Here is a 15,731-nt window from a genome sequence, read left to right as displayed (position 1 = left end):
TTGTACTGTTAACACAGTGTAAATGCAAAGCAAATGAAGGGAAGAAAAAGCCCAGGGAGAACATCAGTAAAACTTAGAACATGGAAACTCTTTATTATGAAAGATACATCAGAACCAAACGCCATCACGTTCCCAGTTCAGTTCTCTGGGCTCTGAATACATTGCAAACGCGCAGCTACGCAGAATCACGCATAGCTACAGTACAGATACGCGGCTTCGTGGAGATCCGATTCTGCAGAACTACTGTAGAACCAAACGCCCAACTCTGGCAACATTTTACAGGAAAAAAACAGAAACAGAAAAGCTTGAGGAGCGTGTGGAGGGTCAGAGGGGCATGCGGTTCCCCTCCACGCTGATCTTCACCGCGTGTCCCGTCTTCGTTAGCCGCTTGATATCTGCGAAGCGTCGCATCTGTTTATCTACTCGTGACATGCCCTTCTTCATCGGACCCTAGAGGACAGGCGAGCGAGAGAAGAGTCAAAAACACAAAGTATGATGTGGAAAACTGGAAAGTGCAAGCAAATACAAGCCCATTTAAAATATCTTATTTTTAAAAATGAAAAAATGAAAGTTACTACAAGTTACTACACGTAAGTTAAAATTAATGGAAAAAGAATAAATAGGAAACTATTACAAGCAAAACAAATCAATCAAAATATCTTTTTTTTTTTAAATTAATGAATTACATTCATTAATATTACAAGCGAAAACAAGCCAATTAAAATATCCTAATATTTTTTTTAAATAAAAAATAGGAAACTATTACAAGCGCAAACACACCAAATAAAAATATCTTGACTTTTTTTAAATTAACGGCGAAAAAACTAATAAATAGGAAACATTACATGTAAAAATAAGCCAATTAAAATATCCTAATATTTAAAAAAAATAAAAAATAGGAAACTATTACAAGCGAAAGCAAGCCAATTAAAATTATCTTAATATTTAATAAATAGGAAATTATTAATAAGCAAAAACAAGACATTAATAATATATTAATATTTTTTAAAATGTAAAAAAAAAAAAAGTTAATAGGAAACTATTACAAGCAAAACTAACCAATCAAAATATCTTTTTTTTAATTAATGAATTACATTCATTAATATTACAAGCAAAAACAAGCCAATTGAAATATCCTAATATTTTTTAAAAATAAAAAATAGGAAACTATTACAAGCGCAAACACACCAATTAAAAATATCTTGACATTTTTTTTAAATTAACGTCGAAAAATCAAATAAATAGGAAACATTACATATAAAAATATGCCAATTAAAATATCCTAATATTTTTTTAAATAAAAAAATAGTAAACTATTACAAGCGAAATCAAGCCAATTAAAAATATCTTAAAAATATTAAGATTTTTTTATGTCTTGTTTTTGCTTGTAATAATTTCCTATTTATTAAGTAAAAAAAAATAGGAAACTATTACAAGCAAAAAAAAAAAAAAATCTTAATATTTTTTAAAATTCACAAAAATTAGCAAAAACAAGACAATTAATAATATATTAATATTTTTTTAAATGTAAAAAAAAATAAGTTAATAGGAAACTATTAGAAGGGAAAACAAGCCAAATAAAAAACGTTTTTTGATGGAAACTTTTATAAGCAAAAGCCAATTAATTATTTTTTTTAAAGTAAAATAAACAGGAAACTGCTAAAAGCAGTCGCTTGACTTTTAAAAATACTAAAAGCAAAATCAAGTCAATTAAAAATGTGCATTAAAAACAAGGTAAAACTCTACAACCACAAACAATTAAAAAACAAAAAAGAGAAACTTCTGTAAGGAAAAAGGTCAATTAAAAACATTGTTCAAAAATCACTTAAAGCAAAAATGATAATGTGGTGAATGTCACAGCTGTAATCATTTTAAACAGTGAACACATGCTGAAGAACACAAGCTTAGAGCGCTGAGGTTTAGTGGGCTGGTCATGTGACTTTCACACAAACTCAAATGAAGTTGATCTGCTCTCGTAACGGTTACTTTGTCCCTTGTTTGTGGTCATAAACATCTAAAACCACGGCTGGTGGGATTTGTTTCAGCAACTAAACATTAAAGGACCTGTTTGAGGACTGCTTCAACTCTTGCTCATGGAGTCGAGGTGTTAGTTCTCTCTACTCCACCACACTGTATCCAGTGCAGCATGCAGCGCCATGCAGCCACTTACTGCCCCCTCAGGCAGGTCGCGGAACTACAGGGGCATACGGTTTCCCTCAATGCTGATTCTCACAGCACCCTGCGGGCGGCGCTGCTTCCTCTCCTCCGCAAAACGCCGCTTGTGCTTCTCCAGCAGGCTGATGCCTTTCCTAAAGCTCCTCTACCAATCACATAACAGTAAAAAACCTCCTCCGCCAATCAGATTACAGGGGGTATACTTGATAAATTTAAAAATTCTACATAGAATTTTAGTCAGATAATGAAACATCCCTTATCCTGATTCACACTTCCTGTGCAAACTCCTCCCACTCTTTATTTGAGCACTTGTCAATCATTCATCTACACTTTAGCCCCGCCCGCTCACCCGGTTTGAGTCCCCATCCACGTTCCATTTGGGCCGAACCACATAGTCCTTATTGGACGGCATGGGCACACGCGCCCTCGCACAGAACCCTGGGTCACCCGGCCGTAACGCCCTGAGAGAGAGAGAGAGAGAGAGAGAGAGAGAGAGAGGTTAGCTCATGTCATTCCACTTTGCCTGTCAAAAATTTACATTAAAAAAAAAAGAAATTAGAATACAGAAATTATATAATACATTTAATTATAAATGTATTAGATTTAAATTATAATAAAATATAAAATAATAAATGAAATATTAAATTATAATAATTTTCATTAACAATAATAAAAACATTAAATTAGAATATATTACACAAATTATAGAATACATTTTAAACTAATAATCAAAATAATACAATATTAAATTATAATATATAAAAATATTAAATGAATGAATTACACAAATAATATTTGTAAAAATATTTTTAAATTAGTAATATAAATATATTTCATTATGATAAATAATTCAATATTTTTTTTAATAAACTTGGAATAAATAATTTCAATATAATAAAATATTAAATTATAATAATTTTCATTAATTGGCATTAATAAAAATATCAAATGAATGAATTACACAAATTATATATTTTCAAAAATATTTTTAAATTATAGTAATATTATAAATAAATTTCATTATGATAAATGATTCAATTATAATACTTTTTATTAATTAGCATTAATAAAATCCCATTATAATTAAACAAATTATACAATACATTTTTAAATTATAATAATACATTTATCAATAATGAAATAATTAAATATTAGAAATAAGTTTAATATTTATTAATAATTAAATTAAAACAAACTGAGGTGTAGTTTTAAAAATGCAAAAAATAAATAAAATAAATTGAGATTCACACAAAAGATAAATGACAATTTTGCATAAAAGAAAAGTTTTTTTGCTATGTGGCATTTTCATAAAATTAAACAATTTTATAATAAATGATATATTTAAATTGTAGCATATTTATACATTATGGTAGTGATGGTAGTGTTTTAATGTTTGGTGTTTTTTTAATGTTGATTAAAAAAAAAAAATCTAAAAATGTAATTTTCAAAAAAAAAAAAAAAAAAAAAAAAAAAAAAAAAAAATATATATATATATATATATATATATATATATATATATATATATATATATATATATATATATATATATATATATATATATATATAAAAAGAACAAGACATTAAAATTGGCTTTATTATTTTTACACAAAATGTCTTGTTTTCATTTGACAGGTTTTGGAGTGTAAAATATGGGCATGTTTTTGACAGTTAATGTGCAATAAACTTTATTAAACTACTATAAAAACCAAAATACAGAGAGAAATAAAAGAGATGTGGACACGTACTTCTCCTCTCCCGTCAGCACCTTCTCCAGATCTCTGCGAGGAGTCTGTCCACCGGAACTGTGGGAGGAGAAACACACAGACTGAGACAGAGCAAACCAGTCACGTGACGCGCTCAGGCAAACACGCGTTCAGTGTTCAGCGTTTGCTTTAGTGTGTGTTAGGGTTCGGCTGACAGACGGCATAGTTGCATCACATTCGCCTGAATTCAAAAACCTCAGTAAACACACACACCCACACCCACACACACACACACACACACACACGCCTTTAGTGTTTAAAGAGCTCAAGATGAGAGGGAATGAAAATGACAGAATGCTAGTTATTGTTAATATTGGGCTTTAATATATCGGCCAAATTTTCTTATCGGGTCGATAACATTAAAAATGATTGTTCATCATCCGATACCGATATGGTGGCCAATATATCGTGCATCCCTAACACATACACACACACACACACACACACACACACACACACACACACACACACAGTGAACCTGTGCGCAGGGGAAAAGACGTCCGGCTCCTCCGGCCTCTCAGACGTCTGAGGCTCACTTACACACCGCAGGAAGAGGAAGGAGGGACAGAATGACAGTGAGGAGTGACAGATGAACGACAGATGAGAAGAACGTCACTGATGAGGTGTGTGCGTTACCTGAGGCGCCGGCGCGGGGCGATCTGCTGGTCCAGGTCTCTCTGCTGTCGCTCTTCTCTCGTCATTCCCTTGTAGTTGGACGTTAAGCCGAAGATGGGCCGTGACCACTCATCTGCACACACACACACAGATTATTACAGGAGCACACACTCAAACACACATAGATACGCTCCAGTCAAAGAGAGATCGTACTGATGAGTTTGAGCGCGAGGTCTTTGTTCGGCCGGGACTCTTTAGGGTGTTTGTAGAGGTACATGACGGCTCGTCCGATTCCACTGAGCTTCAGTGTTTCCTGACTCACACTGGGCAGCTGTCAACAAACACAACAAAGCACACTTTCTTATTGAACATTTACAATATTAACAGGACAAAAAAAATAAACAAAACTAATATATATATATTTATTAGGGGTGTGACGAGATCTCGTGGCACGAGATCTCGCGAGACTAATATGTGACGAGATTTCTCGTCGAGGCAAAAAGTAGTCTCGTGATGTTGCCATGACAGAGTGTTAGGATGATTAGGAAAGAATATGCCACCGCTTCGTTTACATTATGCCTCCACTGTCGTTTTGCTTTGTATTTAAATAAAAAACATTTAATCCAGTTTGATAACGGTCGCCGCCGCTCCATATTTACAGAGTTACACGCGATCGCTGAAAGTGAAAGTAAACGCGAGCACGCATTCAAACGCGATTTCAATACCCGCATTTTGAAAGCGGATCCCTGATGAATGCAAATATCTCTCAATATGAAAGCTATTTTAGGCTGGGCAGTGTAGCTGTAACCATCTCTCAGCTCTGTATCAGAGAAAAATTTGGTCTTATTTGCACTTTGAATATTGAGAGAGTGCGATTATGGTTGCACTTATTGTAAAGTGTTATCATAAAAATGAATAACAGTTTTCTCTTATTATTATTTACTAGTACAAACAATAAGGTTTCATTTGTTAACATTAGTTAATGCACTGTGAACTATCATGAACTAACAATGAATGACTATTTTTATTAACTAACATAAACAAAGATTAATAAATACTGTAGCAAATATATTGCTCATTGTTAGTTGATGTTGGTTAATACATTAATGTTTATAAATGAGACCTTATTGTAAAGTGTTACCATTTTTATTTATACTGTTTTTATTTCTATGATCAGTTTGTGGAAAGGAGTTCAGTTAGGAGGTCTGGAAAAGTTGTAGAAGCTCATCAATCATGTACAGTAAGGTCTGAAGAGACTGAAATCATACAGAAGAGAAGTCAGTCATTTGAGTTAGAAGCAAAACCTTTTACAGTACTTGAGTGTTGTTGTCTTTTACTGCATATGATAATTCATACTCAGAAAGTAGAACTGAAATGACATTCATTACAAGATGATTAGTTAAAACATTTCAAATGAACCTGCAGAATATTTTTTCTAGTCATGTATTTCGCCATCGAGGATTTCTTAAAAATAGTGTGTAAAAATCTTGTCTCGTCTCGTCTCGTGAGATACCCGTCTCGTCACACCCCTAATATTATATATATATATATATATATATATATATACACACACACACACACACACATATATACACAACAGTTCTTTCTGGTTTTCGAATCTGATTGGTTGATAGCCGTGCAATATTCTAATGATAACAGCACTCCTACATTTTCACCATTTGTATCACTTTGTGACTGAAGCGACTATCATGGCAGACCATATTTTTTACAAATACTACATTTCTTGTAGTTTTAAGAGTTTTTTAGGCTAGAATGTAGTTGTTTGGACCTAAAATATGTGACTCATATTTAATCATAGGGCCTTTTTACAGTTTATTTAGACGTTTTTGGAGATTTGTGAGCTCAACGGCCGTTCAGTGCTCATGCACCCGCCGAGAACAGCTTCATCTCAGCCACACAGCAAAATCTCCAGAGTTAAATCAGCTCTGCTCAGAGTACATATGGTCCCTCTCTAAATAGTGTTAAAGTAACACTGAAGCAGAGTTAAAGTTAATGAGATAATTAAGTGATGATTGTGCATTAGTGATGAACACCTGCTGTTAACAAGCAGAATCACTGAAGAAAAGATAATCATCATATATCTTCAGTTGATTTCATCTAAGACTGTGACTGTAGTCAGTTGTAGTTCTTGTGCTTCTCTTTTCTTCAGTGATTCTGCTTGTTAACAGCAGGCGTTCATCACTAATGCACAATCATCACTTCATTATCTCATTAACTTTAACTCTGCTTCAGTGTTATTTTAACACCATTTAGAGAGGGACCATATGTACTCTGAGCAGAGTTGATTTAACTCTGGAGATTTTGCTGTGCAGTCCTTCATGCATTTATATAAATAATATGCCGTATTTATTATTGAGTAAGGGTCCATCAAGATTATCTGTGGAAGTTACATTATTACACCGTTAGATGGCAGCAAAGACTCTCTCTATGAGTGAGTGAGTCAGAACGAGGAAGTTGTTTTAGCACTATGGGAAATCCCCATAACTTTTAAAAGGACAAAGATATCACTTTCCTCAGCGGACATTGAAACTGATTTATATTGGATATAACATTATGGACATCGACCTGAAGAATGAATGCTGTATCAGATGAAGGTAATACACTCGTCTAGTCGATACAATAAGCTTCAATGAAGTGACTCAACGTTCCTTCATTACTAGTTTTAGAATTAGTAACGGAGGCTTGGACTCATTTGTTAAACTGTCAACTTGAGATTTGAATCCGTGGCGGAAGGAAGTAGTGCTGCACAAAAGAGTTTTTAAAGACACTTCGTTGATGTTCTTATTTATTTACACACTTGTGCCGTCGAACGCTTGTATAAACACAATATAACACTTGTGGTCATGCGATATGGCTGTATATCAGCACGCTGTGATTACCTATGGCTGAATATACAGCCATATCACACGGTTACGAGTGTGATATTGCTCATATGCATGTATTCATTTATACATCCATTCACTCGTTCATATTTTTTGCATATATACAACATAAAACATATGTATCCCCTAACTCAATACAATCTATGTGAAGTATGTATAGGATATATGTTGCCTCATTAAGATTGGCATCTTCAGTACTTTAGTAGATGTGGTAGACTCACCTCCTGCAGGATCTTGAGGAGTTCCTCTCGTATCTTGAGTGCTGGGAGACTCTTATCCGGGAGTGGACTGATCCATTCCTTGATGGCCGACATCACACCGCTGTCTATAAATGTCTCCTTCAGGTCCTGCCTACACACACACACACACACATTTGTAATGACTACAGACTCTAAACAGAGTTTGCTTTTGTCCTGAAAGTACAGCTAATAAACACACACAGGTTGATCCTTCAACACTCACTTCTTTAAATGCATCACCACTGTGGGGAGCAGCATGAGCTTTTTCAGAGCTGGTTTCTTCTGACTGTTTAGAGTCCGGTCCTCCTGAAACACACACACACACACACAGAGTAAGTGTTACTGTAAACATGATTCCTGTCCAAATGAGGGACGGGTTATAATCATTTCCTTTAATAAATAACAGCATGTCACAGATACTGTAAACTTTAAAGGGTTAGTTCACTCAAAAATTAAATTTGTGTCATTAATTCCTCACCCTCTTGTCGTTCCACACCCAGAAGACCTTCGTTCATCTTCAGAACACAAATTAAGATATTTTTGATAAAATCCAATGGTTCAGTGAGACCTGCATAGACAGCAAGATAATTAACACTTTCAGATGCCCAGAAAGCTACTAAGACATATTTAAAACAGATCATGTGACTACAGTGGTTCAACCTTAATATTATGAAGTGATGAGAATACTTTTTGTGCTCCAAAAAAACTAAACTTCATTCAACAATATCTAGTGATGGGCGATTTCAACACACTGCTTCATGAAGCTTCGAAGCTTTACGAATCTTTTATTTTGAATCAGTGGTTCAGAGTGTATCAAGCTGCCAGAGTCACGCCCCCCAGTGGTGAACCATTGACATTTCGAAACACTTGACGTAACGAAGCCTCGTTTACTGAAATCACGTGACTTTGGCAGTTTGATATGCGCTCTGAACCAATGATTCAAATCAAAAGATTCGTAAAGCTTCATGAAGCAGTGTTTTGAAATCGCCCATCACTAGATATTGTTGAATAAAGTCGTTATTTTGTTGTTTTTGGTGCACCAAAATATTCTTGTTGCTTCATCACATTAAGGTTGAACCACTGTAGTCACATGACCTGTTTAAAATATGTCTTTAATAGCTTTGTGGGCATCTGAAAGTGTTAATTATCTTGCTGTCAATGCAGGCCTCACTAAGCCATCGGATTTCATCAACAATATCTTAATTTGTGTTCTGAAGATGAATGAAGGTCTTACGGGTGTGGAACGACATGAGGGTGAATAATTAATGACAGAATTTTTCATTCGTGGGTGAACTAACCCTTTAAGCTATTAATATCCCAGAACCTGTAACACACACACACACACACACACACACACCTCTGCAGCTTCTGTCATTTTGGTGATCATGGCGCTCACGACATCATCTGCGTCACTGATGAACGTCCCTCCGTCTCGATTCCGCCTGCGTTTGCCGCTCTGAGCTTTCTTGCGGGCCAACATGATGTCGAAGTCTGACATGTAGGACATGCTGAAACACACACACACACACACACACACACACACACACACACGATTACATCTCCTGCATGTACTAAAACACATTCTTAATGCTTTCAATGTTTCTGTTACTACAATAACGGATGGGAGATTTAATGAACAGATTCACTTACTCTTTTCCGCTTCTGTCCACATCATCATCTGAATCCGAGTCGTCCATTCCCTTCTGTCCCGACGCGTGAGACTGCGGCCGCTCACCCTCCAGCTCCTCCTGATTGAAGCCCTGAACAGAAAAACACACGACAAATGAATCATTACAATTAGGGAATTAGTGTCGCACAGTTTGATTCATTTTGGCGAATCAATTTGTTTGTTTCAAAGAATCGTTACAAGAAAACAGTTCACATGTTAATCACTTAGTAGTGAAACAGTTATGATCAAAAACTAATGAATTATTAATCAAGATATAATTAATATGCAAATCTGACACTTCAAAAATGAATCTACTGTTAAGCTGAAACTAATTTAGTTTCATGACTAATGAATCTAACGCTGGTATTTTCCAGCGATTCACTGCTTTGAATCGATCTGTATTGTGACTCAAGATGAATGAATTTAGACATCATTAATGGCTCACCGTAAACTCCTCCTCCTCTTCATCGCCGGACTCTCCGAAGATGTCTGCGATCATTTTCCTGAGGGACAGAAAGAGACGGTTACACACACACACACACACACAGAAAGAGAGATGAAGGGCGTAAGAAGCACTAACTCTTCCTCGTCGTCGCCGGAGTCGCTGTCGCTGCCGAACAGAGCCTTCTCGTCCTTCTTCCCTGTATCCGCCTTCATCGCGTCCTCCTCATCCTCGCTGTCTGAGCCCAGCTCCTTCAGTTTAGCTGCTAAACTCTTGTCAGGACCTCCAGAGGCTTCATCACTGCCAGAGTCTTCATCATCAGACACCAGCCGGCTCTTCTTCACCTCTGCAGAGTCACAACCATCATCATCATCACCATCATCATCATCATCATGATGACATCATACAGTGAGTGTTAATGACAGGCAGTACCTTTCTCTTCATCTTCCTCACTGTCTGACAGAACTGCCTTCTTCCTCTTCACTGAAAGACAATTCACAACAAAACATGATCACTGATCGATTATGAGTTTATTATAATAAAATATTAATATTGATTAGCTTATGACATACTGAAAACACTAACATTAAAACTATAAATAATATTACTAATAGTATAAATTATTTATATATATGTTTGTATAGAGTATTTATACTGTTATAATTTGACTATTATAGTTAATTATATATTTACTTATTATATTATGATTAAATTATTATTTATTACTTGTAATACAGTATAATCTGATATATATAATAATAATAATACTACTATTATAATAGCATATTAGATTATATTAGCATTATAAATATAATAATAATAGTATATTTAAGCTCAGTCATAATATAATTAAATATATCATTTTTATTGTAATGGTCAAATTATAACAACAAATACAATAATGTTAATAATAATATAATTATCAAATAATTAAAAGAATCATAATATATCAACTTATGTTATTATTATTACTAATATTATAAATAAATATAATTATCAGATTATAATGTATTATAAATAAACATAATACGTTTACATTAGCATTATAAATATAATAAAAATAGTAATATAATTAAGATAATCATAATATAATTAAATACACAATTTATTATAATAGTCAAATTATAATAACATTATGAATACATCAATAATAATATAATTAATAATTTTAATATAATAAAATGTTATATATATATAAAGAAAGAAATAAGAGTACAGAAATAAATGTTAAAATAAATAAATAATAAAATAAATAAAAGATTTAAACAAAAATTAAAATAAATAAAATTAAACTGAATCAGTAAAGAAAATATGTTAAGTGAAAAAAAAGAAAAAGTAAAAATAACGAATAAAATATGATTAATATACATAAATATTTATATAAAAAAATTATATACATGCATATGCGCAAGTAGAATTTTATATTATATAAATTAAATAATACTACAAGTTGTTCATAAGTAGTAAACACACATACCAGGCTTCTCATCTTCCTCATCATCATCATCACTGGCCAGAGCTCGTCGTTTGGGCCCTTCATCTTCATCACTTCCTGCTTCCTCCTTTGGCCTCTCCTCCTCTTCCTCGCTGTCTGAGTTCATCACAGCTTTCCACTTCCCTGTCTCCTTCCTCCCTCCCTCCTCCTCCTCTTCTTCCTCAGCATCAGAGTCTCTCTGAGTTTTCTGTTTGGGTTTGTCCTCGTCCGAATCGCTGCCCGCGTCAGATTTGGGGCTGCTTCTCTTCTCCGTCTCCTCCTGGTCGGAGTCGCTGGCGGGATGCGCTTTCTCCTCCTCCTCCTCGTTCTCAGAGGTGCTCGCTCTTCTCTTCACAGGGGAGCTGCCCTCCTCATCCTCGTCGCTGTCTGCAGGACGGGGCGGCTCGGGCTCTGAGTCGCTCCCGTCTGCTGCTCCTCCACGGGCCTCGTGATCCGACCCGCTGTCGGCGTTCTCGGACTTCCTGTCGTGTGCGGCGTCCTCGTTATCACTGCCCTCCTCCTGCAGGAGCACAACAGTCAGAAAATGACAACTGAAATAAAGCACAAAACCCCAAGCATCAGATCCAAACTCACGTCAGACTGCCGGGATCCGGGCCTCGCATCCTCCTGCTCGTCCTGAACTGGAGTAGCGCTGCCGTCATCTGAGCAAACACACATTCACAGAGTCTCACCAACACACCTGAGCTTTGAACCTGCAACCTTTCAGCTTTCACTACTAAACCACACCAGTAGATGTCAACATACTGATCACAGATCAGTGTTAGGACAGGGGTTTCAAACTGGGGTTCGGCCCTAGGGGGTCCGTTAGACAAATGTTAGGATAAGAAGTGTAAAAAAATATATAATAATAAAATATGATTAATATAAATTAAATATTACAATAAATTAAATAAATTAAAAATAATAAAATAGGATTAATATACATAAAATGTTAAAATAAATAAAACAGATTTAAACAACAAAAAAATAGGGTTAAAATATGAGTAAAAAAAATAATGTTAAAATAAGAAGTGTAAAATAGATTTAAACAAAATAAATAAATAAAATCAATATATATGAGTAAGGTGTACAAAATAATAAGTAAAATAACTAAATAATAAAATGTGATTAATATACATAAAATATTAAAATAAATAAAAATCAAATAACTAAATGAACTGAAATAAAATACAGATTTAAACAAAAAATAAAATAAGATTAAAATATATGAGTAAAGAAAAAATGTTGCGTAAAAAACTAAACTAAATAATAAAATGATTAATATACATAAAATATTTAAAAAATAAAATAACTAAATTAAAATAAAACATTTCATTTAAAAAAAATAAAAGTAAATAATATTAAATATGAGTAAAGAAACATTTTTAAAATAAGTGTAAAATAAATAAATTAAACAATTAGATTAATTAAAATATATATAAAAAAGAAAGAAATGTTAAGTGTAAAAAAGTAAAATAAATAAAATTAAATATAAATATTAAAATAAAACAAATAAAACATTAGATTTAAAAAATAAATAAATAAATAAATGAAAAGATAAGATTAAAGAAAGAAAGACTATAGTACAGTACTATAAAAAGTAGGCAAAAAAAAAACTTAATAGAAATGAAATATTTTCCAAATACTTCAGATATATTTAAAATATAAATATGTTAAAGTACAAGAAAGCATATAATGCCATTTAAGGTGCCTTTGATTTATTATCCATTTAAAAGATTGAAAATCTGCTGTTTTAGGATGTGTAAATACATGTATGTATGTGTATTTTATATATGTGTGTGTGTGTGTGTGAAGACTTCAGTTATACTAATAAATTAGAGTAATCCACTTACAAAAATGATGTCAGTAACACGTTATGTTATTGTATTTCACGTCCAAAAACAAGCCATGATGTTCATGTTATTGTAAGGTACTTCAAAGAATACCATGGTACTTGTGCAAAGACATGAAAATACCATGCTTTTACTGTGGTACTCGTCTAAAACACACGAAAACACCATGGTACTGATGGATGATATGGTAACGCATGTTCACAACACTCAAACACCGTGCTACGTTAAGAACAGCGTGCTGTTACCGTGGTATTACCATGGTACTGCTTCATAAAGGGTGTTCTGGTGCTGGTACCTGAGCGGATCTCCTCATCTCCATCCATCTGGACTCTGGACGGAACCGCGCTGCTTCAGCTTCACCCAAACACCCACACAACCGAGCGACAACAACAAACCCAGATCAGACCCGCGCCAGTACCGCAGTATCAGAACCCGGTTCTTCTGTGGACCCGCGAGACCTTCTGTCCGTCTGGGTCTGTCACATGGGCCCTTATTAATGAAACTATCGATATATTACTGATGGTCAGTTACTCTCCCTGTTTTTCTTTCTTCCTCTAAAATGGTGTCGCCGCTCAGAGAACGCATGCGTGTCTACGCGCCGGCGCTTTGAAATTACGTCAGACAAAACGTCACCATTTCAGGGGCGGAGCATCAAAAACGCGCGTTTTTAAGTATTTGTATTTAATTTAGACAATTGATTTATATTTGTTCAAGGTGCTTAATATACTTAAATTGTATATAAATAAATCAATTGAATATATTAAGAAAACAAATATATATATTTTTTTATTTTGGGAAAATATTCTGTAGATAATTGAAAATATAATCAATTGTTTTAATCTTTTTATTATGGATATTAAACTTGAATTTCTTCTAATAGAAAAGCTTTTCTTTCACTATTTTCTCCTCTGACATTTTCAGACATTATGTGCTGTGTCCTTATCAAAATAATGAAAATAAATGACAACTGTGAAAACTGAGGAAACAAACATATATTTTTGTAGATATTTTTATTCTTAAATAAAACATATTCTTATATGTATTTAAAAAAAATATTATTATATCAAAGTTTTAAAACAAAATCCCTTTAAAGGGTTAGTTAACCCAAAAATGAAAATAATGTCATTTATTACTCACCCTCATGTCGTTCCACACCTGTAAGACCTTCGTTCATCTTCAGAACACAAATTAAGATATTTTTGTTGAAATCCGATGGCAGTGAGGCTTGCATATCCTCTCTCATGTACTAAAAACATATTTAAATCAGTTCATGTGAATACAGTGGTTCAATATTAATATTATAAAGCCACAAGAATATTTTTGGTGTGGCAAAAAAACAAAATAACGACTTATATAGTGATGGCCGATTTCAAAACACTGCTTCATGAAGCTTCGGAGCGTTAGGAATCTTTTGTGTCGAATCATGATTCGGATCGCGTGTCAAACCGCCAAACTGCTGAAATCACGTGACTTTGGCGCTCCGAATCATGATTCGACACACTGATTCATAACGCTCTGAAGCTTCTTGAAGCAGTGTTTTGAAATCGGCCATCACTATATAAGACGTTATTTTGGCGCATGTTATTTTCTCGTCGCTTTATAATATTAATATTGAACCACTGGAACGGCATGAGGGTGAGTAATAAATGACATTATTTTCATTTTTGGATGAACTAACCCTTTAAGACAAGTCACTCGGCGGCCATCTTTGAAACGCCTCTCGGGCATTTAAGTGCAGCTCGTATCTCTTTTTGAATGGAGAAACATCAAATACTCCAAAACTGTTTGCCAAGCTTTCGATTAAATTTCATATTTTAAATCACCAATGAAATCTGACAACAACTGTCTCATAAATTTTGTTTCTAAACGCTCGAATCATGACTAAAAACGGTATTTTTCAGTCCTAAATGTGCCTCATTTCGGAGGCGTGCGTCTGTCTGTTTCTATAGAAACCGGAGCTTCTAACGGCCGCTGCAGTGACGCGATGACATTACCAATCGACGATTGGCTCTTATTTACAAGGCGGGACTTATTCCGCCATATTGCGCGTTACACTTTCTCCCATTCAAAACAATACGAGTGACGCGTCTTGCAGTGTTGCCAAGTCCGCGGTTTTCCCGCGAAATTAGACTACTTTAACACTGTTGTTTTTTCATGTCCGCGGGTTAAATCGACCCAAAATAACATATTTAGCCCCTGGAATGCGAATTTTACTAGGGGAGCCCCGCCAAAAACGCGACTTTTGCAAGATTTTTGGGCAGGTTTTGTTGTGAAAACCTAGCAACCCTGGCGTCTTATGTTATTCTATAGTCTTTGTTTAAAACCCAAATGACACTAATATAATGTTCAGCAAATTCCTTCAAACAGCCAGTGATGATGCGATCACCATATGATGTCATAAAGGCGTGATGATGTCATAATGACCTGCCAAGCACCAGTATTTCCTTCAGTCAATACAAATGTGGTTTTTATGGATGATGACTTACCAAGATGAAACTTATTTCATAATTGGACAGCAATGAAACATCAAGTTTTCTGTTGTGTACTTAAAAACAAAGCATCATGGGACTCGTGTATTTATGCCACAAACAGACAGAA

The 15,731-nt window shown here is 34.3% G+C and overlaps 1 protein-coding gene across 3 annotated transcripts; it reads right to left on the bottom strand.

Annotated features, from left to right (window-relative positions):
- Positions 1–67: 67 nt before the first annotated feature.
- Positions 68–13,739, bottom strand: LOC125248954 (protein IWS1 homolog). Of its 3 annotated transcripts, XM_048161117.1 has the most exons (17): positions 13,429–13,739; positions 11,875–11,942; positions 11,284–11,800; positions 10,239–10,289; positions 9,945–10,152; positions 9,810–9,867; positions 9,346–9,455; positions 9,053–9,203; positions 7,919–8,001; positions 7,678–7,807; positions 4,767–4,884; positions 4,575–4,686; positions 4,417–4,473; positions 3,921–3,977; positions 2,525–2,636; positions 2,171–2,320; positions 68–450 (listed from the first exon to the last, which is right to left on the bottom strand). In XM_048161117.1, exons 1-16 carry the CDS (start codon positions 13,454–13,456, stop codon positions 2,195–2,197), a joined length of 1,986 nt encoding a protein of 661 aa, XP_048017074.1. In that variant the 5' UTR covers positions 13,457–13,739; the 3' UTR covers positions 68–450; positions 2,171–2,194. The 3 variants fall into 3 exon arrangements, with proteins under 3 accessions (XP_048017074.1, XP_048017073.1, XP_048017075.1); XM_048161116.1 differs by lacking the exon at positions 2,171–2,320 and having other exon boundaries at positions 13,429–13,737; XM_048161118.1 differs by lacking the exons at positions 2,171–2,320; positions 4,417–4,473 and having other exon boundaries at positions 13,429–13,736.
- Between the last annotated feature and the right edge of the window lie 1,992 nt (positions 13,740–15,731).

This window comes from Megalobrama amblycephala, linkage group LG16, assembly GCF_018812025.1.
Source record: "Megalobrama amblycephala isolate DHTTF-2021 linkage group LG16, ASM1881202v1, whole genome shotgun sequence".
In the NCBI taxonomy this organism is placed as follows: domain Eukaryota; kingdom Metazoa; phylum Chordata; class Actinopteri; order Cypriniformes; family Xenocyprididae; genus Megalobrama; species Megalobrama amblycephala.
This window is presented reverse-complemented; position numbering and strand designations above follow the sequence as displayed.

Bases quoted from the DNA above. Each gene is read 5' to 3' on its own strand.
- LOC125248954 (XM_048161117.1), bottom strand. From the start codon at position 13,456: ATGGATGGAGATGAGGAGATCCGCTCAG. The intron at 11,801-11,874 runs GTGAGTTTGGAT...GTGCTCCTGCAG, and splicing joins CCGGATCCCGGCAGTCTGAC to GAGGAGGGCAGTGATAACGA. The intron at 2,321-2,524 runs GTGAGCGGGCGG...TGTGATTGGTAG, and splicing joins TGGATGGGGACTCAAACCGG to AGGAGCTTTAGGAAAGGCAT.